The sequence below is a fragment of the Lithobates pipiens genome, unplaced genomic scaffold (genome assembly GCF_037356315.1).
Source record: "Lithobates pipiens isolate NorthernLeopardFrog02 unplaced genomic scaffold, aLitPip1_a1.2 Scaffold_18, whole genome shotgun sequence".
NCBI lineage: Eukaryota > Metazoa > Chordata > Amphibia > Anura > Ranidae > Lithobates > Lithobates pipiens.
Genome location: NW_027507758.1, coordinates 582,575,602 through 582,589,734, shown reverse-complemented (window position 1 = coordinate 582,589,734; position 14,133 = coordinate 582,575,602). Strand labels below are relative to the sequence as shown.

At 43.5% G+C, this 14,133-nt stretch overlaps 1 protein-coding gene across 4 annotated transcripts in view; it reads right to left on the bottom strand.

Moving 5' to 3' along the window:
* Positions 1-14,133, bottom strand: part of LOC143989098 (DNA (cytosine-5)-methyltransferase 3A-like) — a 137,143-nt gene that overhangs the window by 41,174 nt on the left and 81,836 nt on the right. For all 4 annotated transcript variants that reach the window (XM_077489118.1, XM_077489119.1, XM_077489120.1 and 1 more), the window contains one exon: positions 13,132-13,222. In XM_077489118.1, the coding sequence (XP_077345244.1) occupies positions 13,132-13,222 (91 nt within the window). The remainder of the gene's footprint in view (positions 1-13,131; positions 13,223-14,133) is intronic.

Sequence of the window (14,133 nt, the reverse complement as noted above, 5' to 3'; positions counted from 1 at the left end):
TGGACTTTCTACATTTCCCAGGTCATATTTTATTCCTACCCTGCTCCCAGAACAAAATCAAGTTGGGCTGAGAACTGCTCAGCCATTCCCAGGAAGCTTTGTATTTTCTGAATGAATACTATGCATCCTCTGATTGGCTGCCAGAACACAGTATACTACATACTGTTTATACAGCATTCACAGCAGGCAAATCTGTTAGCAAAGGGACTCACTTGGGACCCACTTGGTCCAAACAAACTATTTTGAAGTGACAGAAAGACAGAGCTTGGCTTTAACTACAGCAAAAAGGAACAACCATCTACACAATACTCACAATGATTTTGCATTTTTGGAAATTATCATAGGACCCTAGTAATAAATATAAGGATCACTAATATGTCCTGCTAGACCTCTGATACACTACAGCAGCCTGTTCACAACATAGTAGTAAGAATCATCAAAGGAAGTGGGGCATAATCAAACCGTTTCCCCCTACCAGACACACATTTTTAATTAAATAAAGTTCACAAATGTATGGGAAACAATGTCACATTATTCTGTATGGAATGTAAAGAGAGAAGAAACACAACTGGAAAATAAAGATGTGGGGCAACTGTGTTGGTACCACCCCTCCCAAATGTAGATTTGAACCGTATTCCCCAGGCTGATTTTAATTCAATGGCCTCCTGACAGATTAATTAGATCATGCATACAGATCAGTATACAGAAACATTTATGTCTTGAAATAGATTGGTGGAACAGTCCAGCAGGATTTGGAATGCAGGGTTTGAATTTTGATTAATGTAAACATATACTCTTTATAAATTACTCATATGATGTTGGAAACAGATAAGGCAAATGGACTGTGCACTTTGCAAGTGCAGTTGCTCCAGAGCTTAGTAAATTAGGTTAAAGTGGTTGTAAACCCTTACAACACACTTTGACCTACAGGTAAGCCTAGATTAAGGCTTACCTGTAGGTCCAAGAAATATCTCCTAAACCTATACGGTTTAGGAGATAATTGCCCGAAGACAGGCACCACTGTCTATGGCGCATGCGCCGTAGACAGCGGCGCGCAGGCGCACTGAGCGCGGCATTTCCAAGAACGGAGCTGCCGCGCGTGTCGGCTCCCGTGCACATGCGCGGGAGTGACATCATCGCGCCTTCGCCGAATGACAGCGGCGGAGCTGCGAGACCCCACCGACAACGTGGATGCGGCGGACTACAGGGGACAGCGGTGACATCGCTGGCTCCTGTGTCAGGCAAGTGACACATAATGGGCTACTATGCGATGCATAGTAGTCCATTATGCTTTGCCTTTGCAGGGAATGAAAGAGGAAGTAAACTCATCAGGGTTTACTTCCTCTTTAAGCTTCACTTTGCAAAGAATACCCAATCACATGCAAGATACATTTTAAAAATAACTTTTTTGCTTGAACATGATTGGATGATGGAAATTAGCAGAGCTTCCCCTCATTTACTAAGCACTGGAGCAGCTACACTTGCAAAATGCATTCATTTTATTTGCCTTTAGTAACTCATCCCCACAGTGCATGATCGTTCAAATATTTTAAAAGGAAACTCTTACTGAGAGCAACACAGAGGAAATCATTGATGATCACCTTATGGAAAAAAAGAGTCACCAGTTGTTATAATCCACTACTGCTTTCAACCTTCAGTCTCAAAGAGCTTTAGGACAGGTGAACCCTCTGCATGCAATTCAAGAGGTTGTAAACCCTTGGTTTAAAAAAAATAAATAAAAAATAACCGTCATACTTACCTTCACTGTGCAGTTCGTTTTGCATAGAGTGGCCCCTGATCACCATCTTCTGGGGTCCTCCAACAGCGCTCGCGGCTCCTCTCCGCATCAATAAATGCCCAGAAGCGCTCTCCCTGGGGGTTATCATGGAGGAAACCTCCTGAGTCCAGCATTTGCAACCATAGACACAGAATTACGGAATCAGCCCCGCACCCTGTGTCATTGGATTTGATTGACAGCAGCAGGAGCCAATGGTTTCGCTGCTATCTATCTATCTAATCAAGAGCCGAGAACCCCAGCCAGAGAGGTAAAGCGTGTCTCCGGCGAGGGAACGAATAGGCTCAGGTGAGAAAAACAGGGGGCCGGGGGGCTGCTCAGTGACAGAAGTTTTTTCCGCTTAATGCATAGGATGCATTAAGGCGAAAAAACACGAGGGTTTACAACCCCTTTCAGTTATCTCTGACATGCAAAGCATATCCCACTATAGTGTGTACTTGTCCACTTCGAGCCCTGACTGAATGTCATTTCGGGCTGCTGTTTTCTTTCTCTGTTATCTGTATCAATGAGTCACTTCTGACAGGTTTTTCTGACATCAAGGTGTAGCCAGGTGCTGGACTACAGCAACATGAACAACAACATGGAGAAGGAGACCATGCCATCTGTTTCTCTACTTTTTACTATAATATTGATGGTATGCTGCACTATCCCCCCACCATGAAGGGGGGAAGCCATAGCCATGCCAGTTCATAGACTTCCATGCAGAGCACTGTGAATCAAGGGAGTTTTAGATCAAGATGGCAACCATAGAGTGTGGCCACTGGACTCTTTACACTACAGTTCCCAAGACGTACTAAGGAGCAGGGGGAGTGGTGAAATAACTCTTACTTAATTGCCCAGAAAAACTTTGTTTTCTTGGTACCACGGACTATGGGAGTGCACACCTGCAGCCGCTGATAGACTGTAGCAAGATTGATCCGTGGGAGATGGTGTGGAGGCCCAGGAGGAGAGAGGCACCCTTGCTGCCCAACACAGACCACACCAAATCATTACCGCAGAGGGACCAGAGTGTCCTCTCAACCACTTTTTCCCACCGCTGGATTCAGGAGACATTTCAGAGGGTGAGAGCGGGGCACTACATTCTACAGCAAAGCTTACAGCTGCATCACAAGGATTAGTGAGAGGATTTATCGCCAATCATTCGCACTGTTAGCAAGAAATGAGTCACTGGAAGCAAGACAATAAATACATTACATCCACACTGCATCTGTGCCTTACCTATTTTGCATTTATACCCCCTTGGACACTATATTGCATGCTGATTTGTTAGCATGGCTAATACTTGCACCAACTCTTCTTAAAGGGCCCTAACAAAAGCCAGCAGAAGAACAATTTAAAGAACTACCCTTCCTTTTAAAATCATCATACAAACCCTTTTTTGTGCCCATTTCCCCTTTCTACCATTTTCTCACAGACAGTACATACCAGTCAGTCTAGTGCAGCATAACTGACATTAATGCACTCTGGCAGTATAGTTCCTATATTTTGTAGATTAAGTTTTATTACTGCTCACTGCTGCACCTAATGTGGCCCTGCTACTGTTTATGTGATCTGGACACCAAATATTATCTACTGCTTAGTCCTTACTCATCATTCCGTATACTAAGCCCTTGTACACACGGTCGGAAATTCCGAATGAAAATGTCCGATCGGACCGTGTTGTCGGATAATCCGACCGTGTGTGGGCTCCATCTGGCTTTTTCCGTCGGAATGTCCGACCAACAAAGTTTGAGAGCTGGATATAAAATTTTCCGACAACATGATCCGATGCGCGTCAATTCCGATCGTGTATAGCCTAGTCCAACGGACAAAGTGCCACGCATGCTCAGAATAAATTCTGAGACGGAAGCGCTCGGTCAGGTAAAACTACCATTCGTAATCGATATAGCACATTCGTCACGCTGCAATGTTAAAAATTGTTTAACCACTTCAGCTCCGGACCAATAAACACCTTAAGGACCAGAGGTCTTTTTGCAATTTCGCACTGCGCTGCTTTAACTGGTAATTGCGCGGTCATGCAATATTGCACCCAAACGAAATTTGCGTCCTTTTCTTCCCACAAATAGAGCTTTCTTTTGATGGTATTTGATTGCCTCTGCGATTTTTTTTTTTTTGCGATATAAATGGAAAAAGAGCGAAAATTTTGAAAAAAAAAGATATTTTCTTCTTTTTGTTATAAGAAAAATCGAATAAACTAAATTTTAGTCATACATTGAGGGCAAAATTTATTCAGCCACATGTCTTTAGTAAAAAAAATGTCAATAAGCGTATATTTTTTGGTTTGCGCAAAAGTTATAGCGTCTACAAACTAGAGTACATTTTCTGGAATTTACACAGCTTTTAATTTATGACTGCCGATCTCATTTCTTGAGGTGCTAAAATGGCAGGGCAGTACAAATCCCCCCCAAATGACCCCATTTTGGAAAGTAGACACCCCAAGGAAATTGCTGATGGGTATGTTGAGCCCATTGAATATTTTTTTTTTTTGTCCTAAGGGATTGAATAATGACAAAAAAAAAAAAAAAAAAGTTACAAAAAGTTGTCACTAAATGATATATTGCTCACACATGCCATGGTTATATGTGGAATTGCACCCCAAAATATATTCCGCTACTTCTCCCGAGTATGGGGATACCACATGTGTGGGACTTTTTGGGAGTCTAGTCGCGCACGGCACCACGAAAACCAATCACCACCTTCAGGATTTCTAAGGGTGCAAATTTTTGATTTAACTCCTCACTACCTATCACAGTTTCGAAGGCCATAAAATGCCAAAATAGCACAAAACCCCCCAAAATGACCCCATTTTGGAAAGTAGACACCCCAAGCTATTTACTGAGAGGCATGTTGAGTCCATGGAATATTTTATATTTTGCCACAAGTTGCGGGAATATTACAAACTTTTTTTTTTTTGCACCAAGTTGTCACTAAATGATATATTGCTCACACATGCTATGGGCATATGTGAAATGACACCCCAAAATACATTCTGCTGCTTCTCCTGAGTACGGGGATACCACATGTGTGGGACTTTTTGGGAGTCTAGTCGCGCACGGCACCCCGAAAACCAATCACCACCTTCAGGATTTCTAAGGGTGCAAATTTTTGATTTAACTCCTCACTACCTATTACAGTTTCGAAGGCCATAAAATGCCAAAATAGCACAAAACCCCCCCAAATGACCCCATTTTGGAAAGTAGACACCCCAAGCTATTTACTGAGAGGCATGTTGAGTCCATGGAATATTTTATATTTTGCCAAAAGTTGAGGGAATATTACAAACTTTTTTTTTTTTTTGCACAAAGTTGTCACTAAATGATATATTGCTCACACATGCTATGGGCAGAAGTCAAATTACACCCCAAAATAAATTCTGCTGCTTCTCCCGAGTACGGGGATACCACATGTGGGGGACTTTTTGGGAGCCTAGCCACGTACGGGACCCCGAAAACCAAGCACTGCCTTCCGGATTTGAATATAAAATGCTACCAAAAAACCTGTTAGCGATGGCAGGGATCAGGCCTGACTCTGCGATCACTGCAGTTATGTGTTTAGTGTTTTGTAAGTGACAGTGATCGATCGATACTGCACTTGGGTGGGCTGGGCAGAGGGGCAAAACGCAGGTGCCAGCAGGTATCTGGGCTGATCCCGCTAACAATGCGTTTTTTTGGAACCCTAAACTGCTGGGGACGCTAGTATAGATCTGATCAGATCAGATATTGATCTTTTCAGATTCTATACCACTACGGGAGGTGTATGCTTTGCGTGTGGGTGTTAGCGGTACTGGCACTAACCTAGCGCTGCCTGGGGCGACGCAGACCCTGACCCTAAAACCTAATTGATATCACCCGCCGGGTGATCAGGGGGTTAAACCTTTATTGGGTAATAAATGGTGGGTGCCCTGATGCTATAAAAAACAAACTAACCAGAGTCACCCGTAACACTTATACGGTGATCAGTGGTGAAAGGGTTAACTAGGGGCAATCAGGGGGTTCAAATTTTTATTAGGTAGTATATGGGGGTCCCTGGCGCTATATAAAAACCTGACGGGGAACCTAAATAACTAACTGGCTAACCAGCGTCACCAGTGACACTTATACTGTGATCGCTGGTGAAAGGGGGTGAAAGGGTTAACTAGCAGCAATCAGGGGGTTAAAACCATTATTGGGTAGTATATCGGGGTACCTAGCGCTATAAAAACCTGGCGGTGAACCTAAAAAAATAACTAGCTACCTAGCGACACTAGCGACACTGATGCAGCGTTCAGAAAAATTATCGCTTAGTGACACTGGCAAAAGGGGGTGAAAGGGTTAACTAGCGGAAATCAGGGGGTTAAAACCATTATTGGGTAGTATATCGGGGTACCTAGCGCTATAAAAACCTGGCGGTGAACCATTATTATCTTTTTATTTTATTGTTTTCTTTTTTAACCTCTAGGAGGTTGTTTGGTGTTGGTGCCCCTTGTTTTAATTTGACGTTGTATTTTTGAAATGTACCTCCCTACTAACAAATAAACTGTCCTTTTTGAAGTAAAACACATAGGCAAATATTTCTTGACACAAAAAAAAACTTTATTTAGGTGTCATGAACAAATAAAGAGGGAGGCAGTGCTGGAGAAACTGGGGAAATTAGCGAAGCCTTTGGCCCCAGGGCACACATCAACTATTTAAATGCAAAAATTGGTGGCCTGAGGAGTACATATCTAAGGGAGAACAGTCTGGTCCAGAAGTCCAAGAAACAGCAGCAGATGACATCTATGTCCCCAGGCTGTGGTCATACAAGAGCCTGCATCTTCTGTGAGACCAGACTGAACCCAGGTCATCATTCTCTGGTCTTCCTTCCACGCTTCCTTCCAGGCTGTGGCTATGGTGCTGGAGGTGTGGAGCATGATCCAAGTCACACAAGTTTGTTGTTTGTATGATTTGGCCCTTCAACCCCTTATTCAGTGTTTGGATAATAAGCTCCTCACACATGAGGTGTTGCCCCTCCTCCATATGCTGCAGTTTGCATGCAGCCAAGGCGGCAAAGGCCTCTTGATATGTGGGGGTGGCTTTGAGGGCCACTGAAGCCTCCCCGATTACCTTGCGAGCCAACTCCTCCACATTCCCTCCATTTCTGGCCCTTTTGGATGGAAGGCGGAGGGGAGGGACTTGTGATTGAGTCAGGCTCCTAGGCCTGCCCACCTCTTGGCTGCCACTTACCCCTGCCTCCTCCTGGCTGCCACATTCCACAGCCACCTCCTGGCTGCCACATTCCACACCCTCCTCCTGGCTGAGGTCTTCTTGTGTATGAAAAAGGGACATAGTTTTAGTTTTTGGTTCATCAAACACACACAATTTTCAGCTCTTGTTGCAAATTGTTAACAAATAGAAAAGACTATGATTCTGAGCCCAGAATGTTTCATTCTTGGCCCAAATATTTTGGCCACTACTGTCTATTGATATGTGAAACACTTTCTAAAATCAGCAATTAGTGAGCAAAAATCAAGTTAACATCATTCATTTTTACCCCAAAAATATGTAGAACAATACTATACCTGGCTCAAGCTGGGCTACTCCAGTTCTTCCTGTCTGGAAGGCCCTGGTTGGGCGTCGGAAGCCTCAGCAGGGGTGGAATGAAGTGTAGAAGGAAGCGTGGAAAGAAGAGGGATTCCCTGACCTCAACCTGGTCTGACAGAAAATGCAGCCTCTCATAGTACCACAGCCTGGGGACATAAACTTCATTTGTTGCTGCTCCAGTTTTCACGGACTTCAGCACCTTCTTGCGCTCCCTCAGATATGTACTGCTCAGGGCACCAATTTTATTTTTTAAATAGGTGATGTCTGCCCTGGGGACCACCGGCTTCACAAACTCCAGCCTCTTTAATTTGTTACTGTAGTGGGGATGTGTAGCTTGCCACAGACAGGACAGCTCCCTGTACTTGTCGATGAACAGGGGGAGGAAGCTGTGGTTGTTAAACCCATCCATATTCTGTGCAAGACACAACACAAGACAAACCCTAATGTCAGGCTAAACTCTCCTAATCTTGTCCCAATATAGGCCTCAATCTAGAAGCAGTATAGGCTAGTGATGTACCAAGTTAAAATTATACCTTTGTTTGAACGATCGGCGCGTCAGATCCTCCCTCTGCTCAAAGATCGTATGTACTACACACACGTGTTGCGTTTTATATACAGTGTGCTTGCGTGAAACTCCGCTCGCCCCTGACGTTCTTTCTAGTCTATTCCTTGCCCCTTCTCTTTTGGCGCAGTGGAGAGAGCACATGGCGGAGACACAGCAGGGGCATGATAATTCCACTAACGAGGAGGAGGACGAGGAAAGCTCAGAGCCAGAAACGTCCCGATCTCAGAGGAGAAGATTTAAGGCCTCAAATATGAGGAGGAGGACGAGGAAAGCTCAGAGCCAGAAACGTCCTGATCCCGGAGGAGAAGATTTAAGGCCTCAAATATGTCTTTTGGAGAGATGAAAAGAAAGGGGGAACAAGGGGAACAAGAGGGACATTGGGACTTTACATGAAGTACGTAGTAGCAAAAGAGTAGCATAGGAATTTTATTAATCGTTGCAGTTGGATTTACAAAAGATAAATTGCAATAATAGACAAGGTAATGAACAATACATGATAATAGTAATAATAATAATAATGGTAAAACATAATAATAACATGAATATCACAAAGTATCATAATAAAACTCCAAAGTTCACCGCAGCAAGATTGGATAAAAGCATATGTAGCATAATGCCTGCAGGACCAAGGTCTTTGTGCACCAATTAGGGTAATGTATAGTAACGTCAGAATCTGAATGTATTTGATAGAAGCACGGCATATGATAGCTCTACGCACGTTTCGTGCCCTTTGTACCACTCATCAGGAGCAAAGCACGTGTTCAATCTATAATAAAGAATAATATGCTATTCGGGAGTAAGGTAAAGTAAATAAAAAAAATAAAAAATAAAAATGCATGAAAAAGGGTAGGGTACACAAGTCACCCACACCTAGTACATGCTTACTCACGCAGGTAAGTGCACTGATGGTATGGTGGGTGGGTGCCGCAAGCCGTCCATATACATCCCCAACCGGGAGCCGTGGTGGGCAGCTCAATGGAGATAGCCACAAGAGGCCGCAGCCCGAGTAGGCATAGAATCACCACAAGGCACTTCTATAGACAGAGTGAAAAATTGGAACCATCAGTGGAATTACAAGGCGTGGAAAAAGTGAAGAAATAAGGAAGATAATTAAAGAAGCTGAATGTTAAAAAGAAAGAGGGAGTGCAAAGGTGAGGAATCATCAGGTAAGAAGGTGAGGGGATCTAACATGGCTGTGAATATGAGGGTGGAACAATAAGTGAACCACCGTAAACATATGCTGAGGGAAATTAGAAAACCAATGACGCCAGTGAATGGGAGTGCGGAGTTGCCTATTGGGGGTGGGGATGCAGTGAAAAGGTGGGAAATTACCATAAAAAGACTGCATGTGATCTGGTGTATGAAGAGCCTTGAGTAACCATACCTCCCAGAGAGCCGCCCCCATGAGTACCACCACAAGTCGTCCCACCACCGTCACGCCGCATGGCAGGGTGGGGGGAGAGAAGGACTTCCACCAGCCGGATAGTATGTACCTCCAGTCTGGTGGCTCCAACATACCCCCATGATGCCAGCAGTATGTAAAAACCAACTACAAGGACGTAGCAGCGATAAAAGGACGCTGCACATCCTGCATGAATTGCGTGACGTTGACGCACAGTGAAAAGTATCCGCCCACCAGGCGTCAGATGACGCAAGGGATGGGAGGAGACCAGCAGTGTGCATCACGGCTCCCAGAAGTGGAGACAGAAACCGGACGGCAGGGCAACACATCCACACAAGGCACCAACTGAGCAACAGACGAGAGTAGCAGATCCAAAATAGACGTTGATGTTGCACAAGGTTAAAAACCTAAGAATATGGTAATAAACAATAAAAACTGATTCAAAAGATAAATAAGATAATTAAATATCACGGAAGGGGCTGGCCAAGGTCAATGGTAGCAGAGAAATACTAAAACTTAAGCTGATATAGCATTACCACGTACTTCCATCCCTAATTACTGTGGTACATATACATCTTTTGGAGAGATGTTGATGATGGTGGACATATTGAAGAGGAACGACTATGATGGGAAGTATGGACCTAACCCAAATGTCAGAAAGGCCAAGATTATGACTAAGGTTGTGAAGAGTCTTCAGAAGAATTTTGGGGTATGACAAACCAAGGATCAACTGAGGAAACGCTGGTCAGACCTGAAACTGAGGGAGCATGATCAGTATAGAAGGATCAAGTGAGTTCTTCAAAAAAGTAAGTAGTTGTCATGTGTTCATATTATTATTATTGCTTGCATACTGCTCCATGTGCTTTGATTTAATGTTGTATAGTTTAAAATGGCCACTTTCATGTTCATAGGTTCAATAGTTCGCAATAAACATCGTTCGTTAACCCACTCCAAAGACGATGTTTTGGCAAGTTGCACTTGACTACATTTGTTCACACTGCTGATAAGTATTCCAGCTTTAGAAAGTGTCAAAAATAATGTTTTCACCTTTGAACTCTGCCAAAAACCACAATTGTACCACACTTTCAAGCAATGTTTCATATTCCTATTTCTGCCCTCAAATATCTGTGTGCTAAGTATTCCTTTTTTACATTCTCATAGGGGAGAGAAGACTCGGGACATCTGAGGACACCAGGGACCCCACATCTCCCAAAGAAGGGGAAATACCGACACTGGAAGCAGAGGAGGAGGAGGAAGGAGAGATTGTAGAGATTGGCGAAATTTGCACCACAACAGGTGAGTGTCTGAGACCACAGCTTCTGGTAAGCTAAGCAATGATGTTCAGCAAAAAATGAAGAACATCATTGATGTTTTAGGGAGAATCTGAAACACCCAAAACTAGCTAGCATCCATTTTCATTTTTCCAATACACTTTTATATTTTTCGAAAAGCCAAATTTGGAAGATTCACACAGTGTGTCAACATGTGCTATCTCCCATCATGGGGGATCAATGTACGCATTTTGTGGGTGCAACCCCTTCCTTGCTACTAAAGTGGCTGTTGCACCCCCAAAACACGTACATTGATAGCCCATTATGGGAGATAGCACATGTTGACATTGGGCATGGGATCAGGAGGAAACTGGCCACTTTTTGATTCACAATTTGTATGCATCTTCCAAATTTGGCTTTTCCAGGGGTGACACCCCATCCGATGAAGGTAATATCAGCCCAGTTTGTACATACTCATATCTGATATTGTCTTCACTTTTCAAAGTTGAACTTTGTAAGTTCCTGTGTTCTGTATGTTATGCTTTGATACATACCTGTTTACACAAAAAACGGCAAGTTAGAAAAATGTTACCAAAAATAATGTTTTATATACACCAACAATCTTGGTTTGTTGTAAAACCCTTTTCTAAACGCACATGTGAATGTGCTTTGAGTAAAAAGTTATATTATCAACAATGTGTGGCTTCCTTTTTCAATGCGCAAAAGCAGTATTTGTAGTACAGTTGTTGTTTTCTGTGACAATGGGTGTTATTTACTAAAGGCAAATCAACTTTGCACTCCAAGTGCAGTTTCGGGTGCATTTTTGCAGTTCACTTGTAGTGCACAGTGGATTTGCCTTTAGTAAATAATACCCACAGTGCTTTTTAAATTTCCCCAATCACGCCGTTTTCATGACCCCACATATTTCTGCCATGGTGCTGAAAATGAGCAATATTTTGGCCAGTAATGCACTACATACATTAATTACAAAAACAAGGTGTGTGTGTGTAGCAGACCCACAACATAATAAGATTATCTGAAGAAGAGACTGTCACCTCATCTCACTCTGAAATTGGGTTTGCACTGTTGTAGAAAAAGACCCAAAAAAACCCCACAAAAAAACCTAGGAGACACCTAAAACAAAGCCAAGCAGTAAATGAAAACAAAGATTATTAGAGTTTGAAAGAAAAATGTATTAAAAAAATACCTCTCAGACATTGTCTGGCATATCAATGGCCCCCCTACCCACAAAGTACTCCACATATCTTGTTCTGGGCGCTTTGGGAGGGCAAGCCAGGATGGCCAGCTTCAAGGGCCGTCAGGTTGGCATTTTCAGGTAAGTCTGCATCAGGCCCAACTGAGGCCACATAGTTTGCTGAGTGTTCTTTCAAAAAATTGTGCAGACCACCTTGAAACCCTCCTTCCAGTTACCACGCCTCGGGCTAGCCAGCCCCGAGACTTGGAAAAGGATGGATCCGCACCCCAGGCCATGAGGGCCTCTGGGAGCTGGTCAGGAGGACCAGGACCATGGAGTCAGAACATGCTTCTGGACCGGAACCTCAAACCACGTGACATTCGCATCTTAAGTACCCTCTCCCAGAAGACACAGCAAGAGTGACACTCCCACTGGGCTGGCTCCGAGAGAAAGCAACCTTAAAGCACCCAACCAGACTGTGTTTTCATGCCTACCACAGGAGACAGCGCCCCCTATGGCCAGGCCGAACACCCCATAGTCCAGTCAGACTGATGCTGAGGTCAAAATTTGGAATAATAATACCCAAACTAAACTGCAGTTTAGGTGTAACTTTACATTTCAAAAACATATAGTGCGTGCTCTTCAGGTGCCGGCTCTACATCTACATGCTAATAAATAATTTTTTACTTAAATAGTTTTTATTGACTTAAAAATCCCAATTGGAGCTTTATGCACATTTTGATTTATCACATGATGGGTATGAAAGCATAAATAAAGGGTTCTAATGCTCTCCGTTTTAAAACATTTAATCCAATTGATGATAATAAAATGTACTTACAAATATACCACTTAAAGCCACGTGCAGGAGTGAAGGCATATACAAAAGTTTCCAACCAAGGAAATGGCTGCAGGTGACGTCATATGTAACCCCTCCCCCTGTACATGTTACCTCCTATGGGCGGGACTTCGTCAGCTGGTATGGGAATACAGCCTGTGACTGACAGCCTCAGCTCTGTTCCTGTGTGCTGTGTGACGAGGGGGGAGGGGGTTGGGCCTTTCTTCCAATCAGCACCCAGAGCTCTCCTCACTGAGCTCTGCAGAGTGTAATCTCAGATCTTTGTCCCCTGCTTTTTAAAATCTCAGACTAGCTGTATAAATTCTGCATTTTGAACTGTTGTTGAGAAGAGAGGGCTGCAGACAAGCAGACACAACTTATATAGGAGGATTTGTTTCATCTCTGTGTATCACCTAAACCTAGTCACTTCACTGGGTAAAGGCTCACAACCATTTTAAAGACACAGTTTATAATCAAGGAGCACTATAAAAAAAATAATCACTGGTATACCATAAAGGCCTTTACGATTTGGGTTGACTGCAGAAAGATCATTACACGGACTTGCTCCAAGTACTAAGTCAAAGGGTCCCCAGGCTTCAATCTGCAAAGAAGTGTCATGGTATCAAAAAAATTATACACTAAAGGAACATTAACACTAAACTATAGATGTTTTATATTACTTTAAAAAACCTTAAAAATACTATTTACCATTGTTTATGTACATCCCTTTCCAATGCCTCCCATTAGGAAGGAAGGAAGACACCACATTTCTGAGGCTGCAGATCTGCAGACTACTCCAACTCCTGTCTGCTCTCTGAATGACTTAAAGTAGAGTTCCACCCCAAAAAACAAAAATGTATTAATGTGCTTAAAAAAAATATTTGGAGAATTTTTTTTTGTTTACTCACTTCTAAATGCCTGTTGCTAGGGGGTCCCACATAGTCTGTCTCCTTCGGTGCCTGGGCTCCTGACGTCACTTCCCTCAGATCGCCTCTCCCCCCTCCCTCTTGTCAATCATCTGAGACACGTGACCGGTCTTGGATGATTGAGTGACGACGCGCGGCTCGTGCATGCGCATGCGTAGTGGGTGCCCAGCTGTGGCAGTTAAAATGCCGGCACTGCCGAGCGAAGAGGGGGTCGAGCTGGGCTTCGATCCCCCACATCGCTGGACTCCAGGACAGGTGAGTGTCCGATTATTAAAAGTCAGCAGCTGCGGTATTTGTAGCTGCTAACTTTAAAAAAATGTTTAAGTGGGAAACCCTCTTTAAAGTGTTACTAAAGCCACAACAGTAAAATCCATCTGTATATGCAGAATAGCATGCTTGTTATATTCAATGTGGAACGTAAGGGGTTAATGTTCTGCATTGTGTAAAAAGGCTGCTTTATCCTGCATACTGTAGACATGTCACTGGAGAAGTGATCGAGGGGGTGTACATCTCACCTAGGTTGCTACACAGTGTGAGATGGTAAATCCAGGATGGATCAGTTTCTCAGCAGCGATATGCTGCTGAG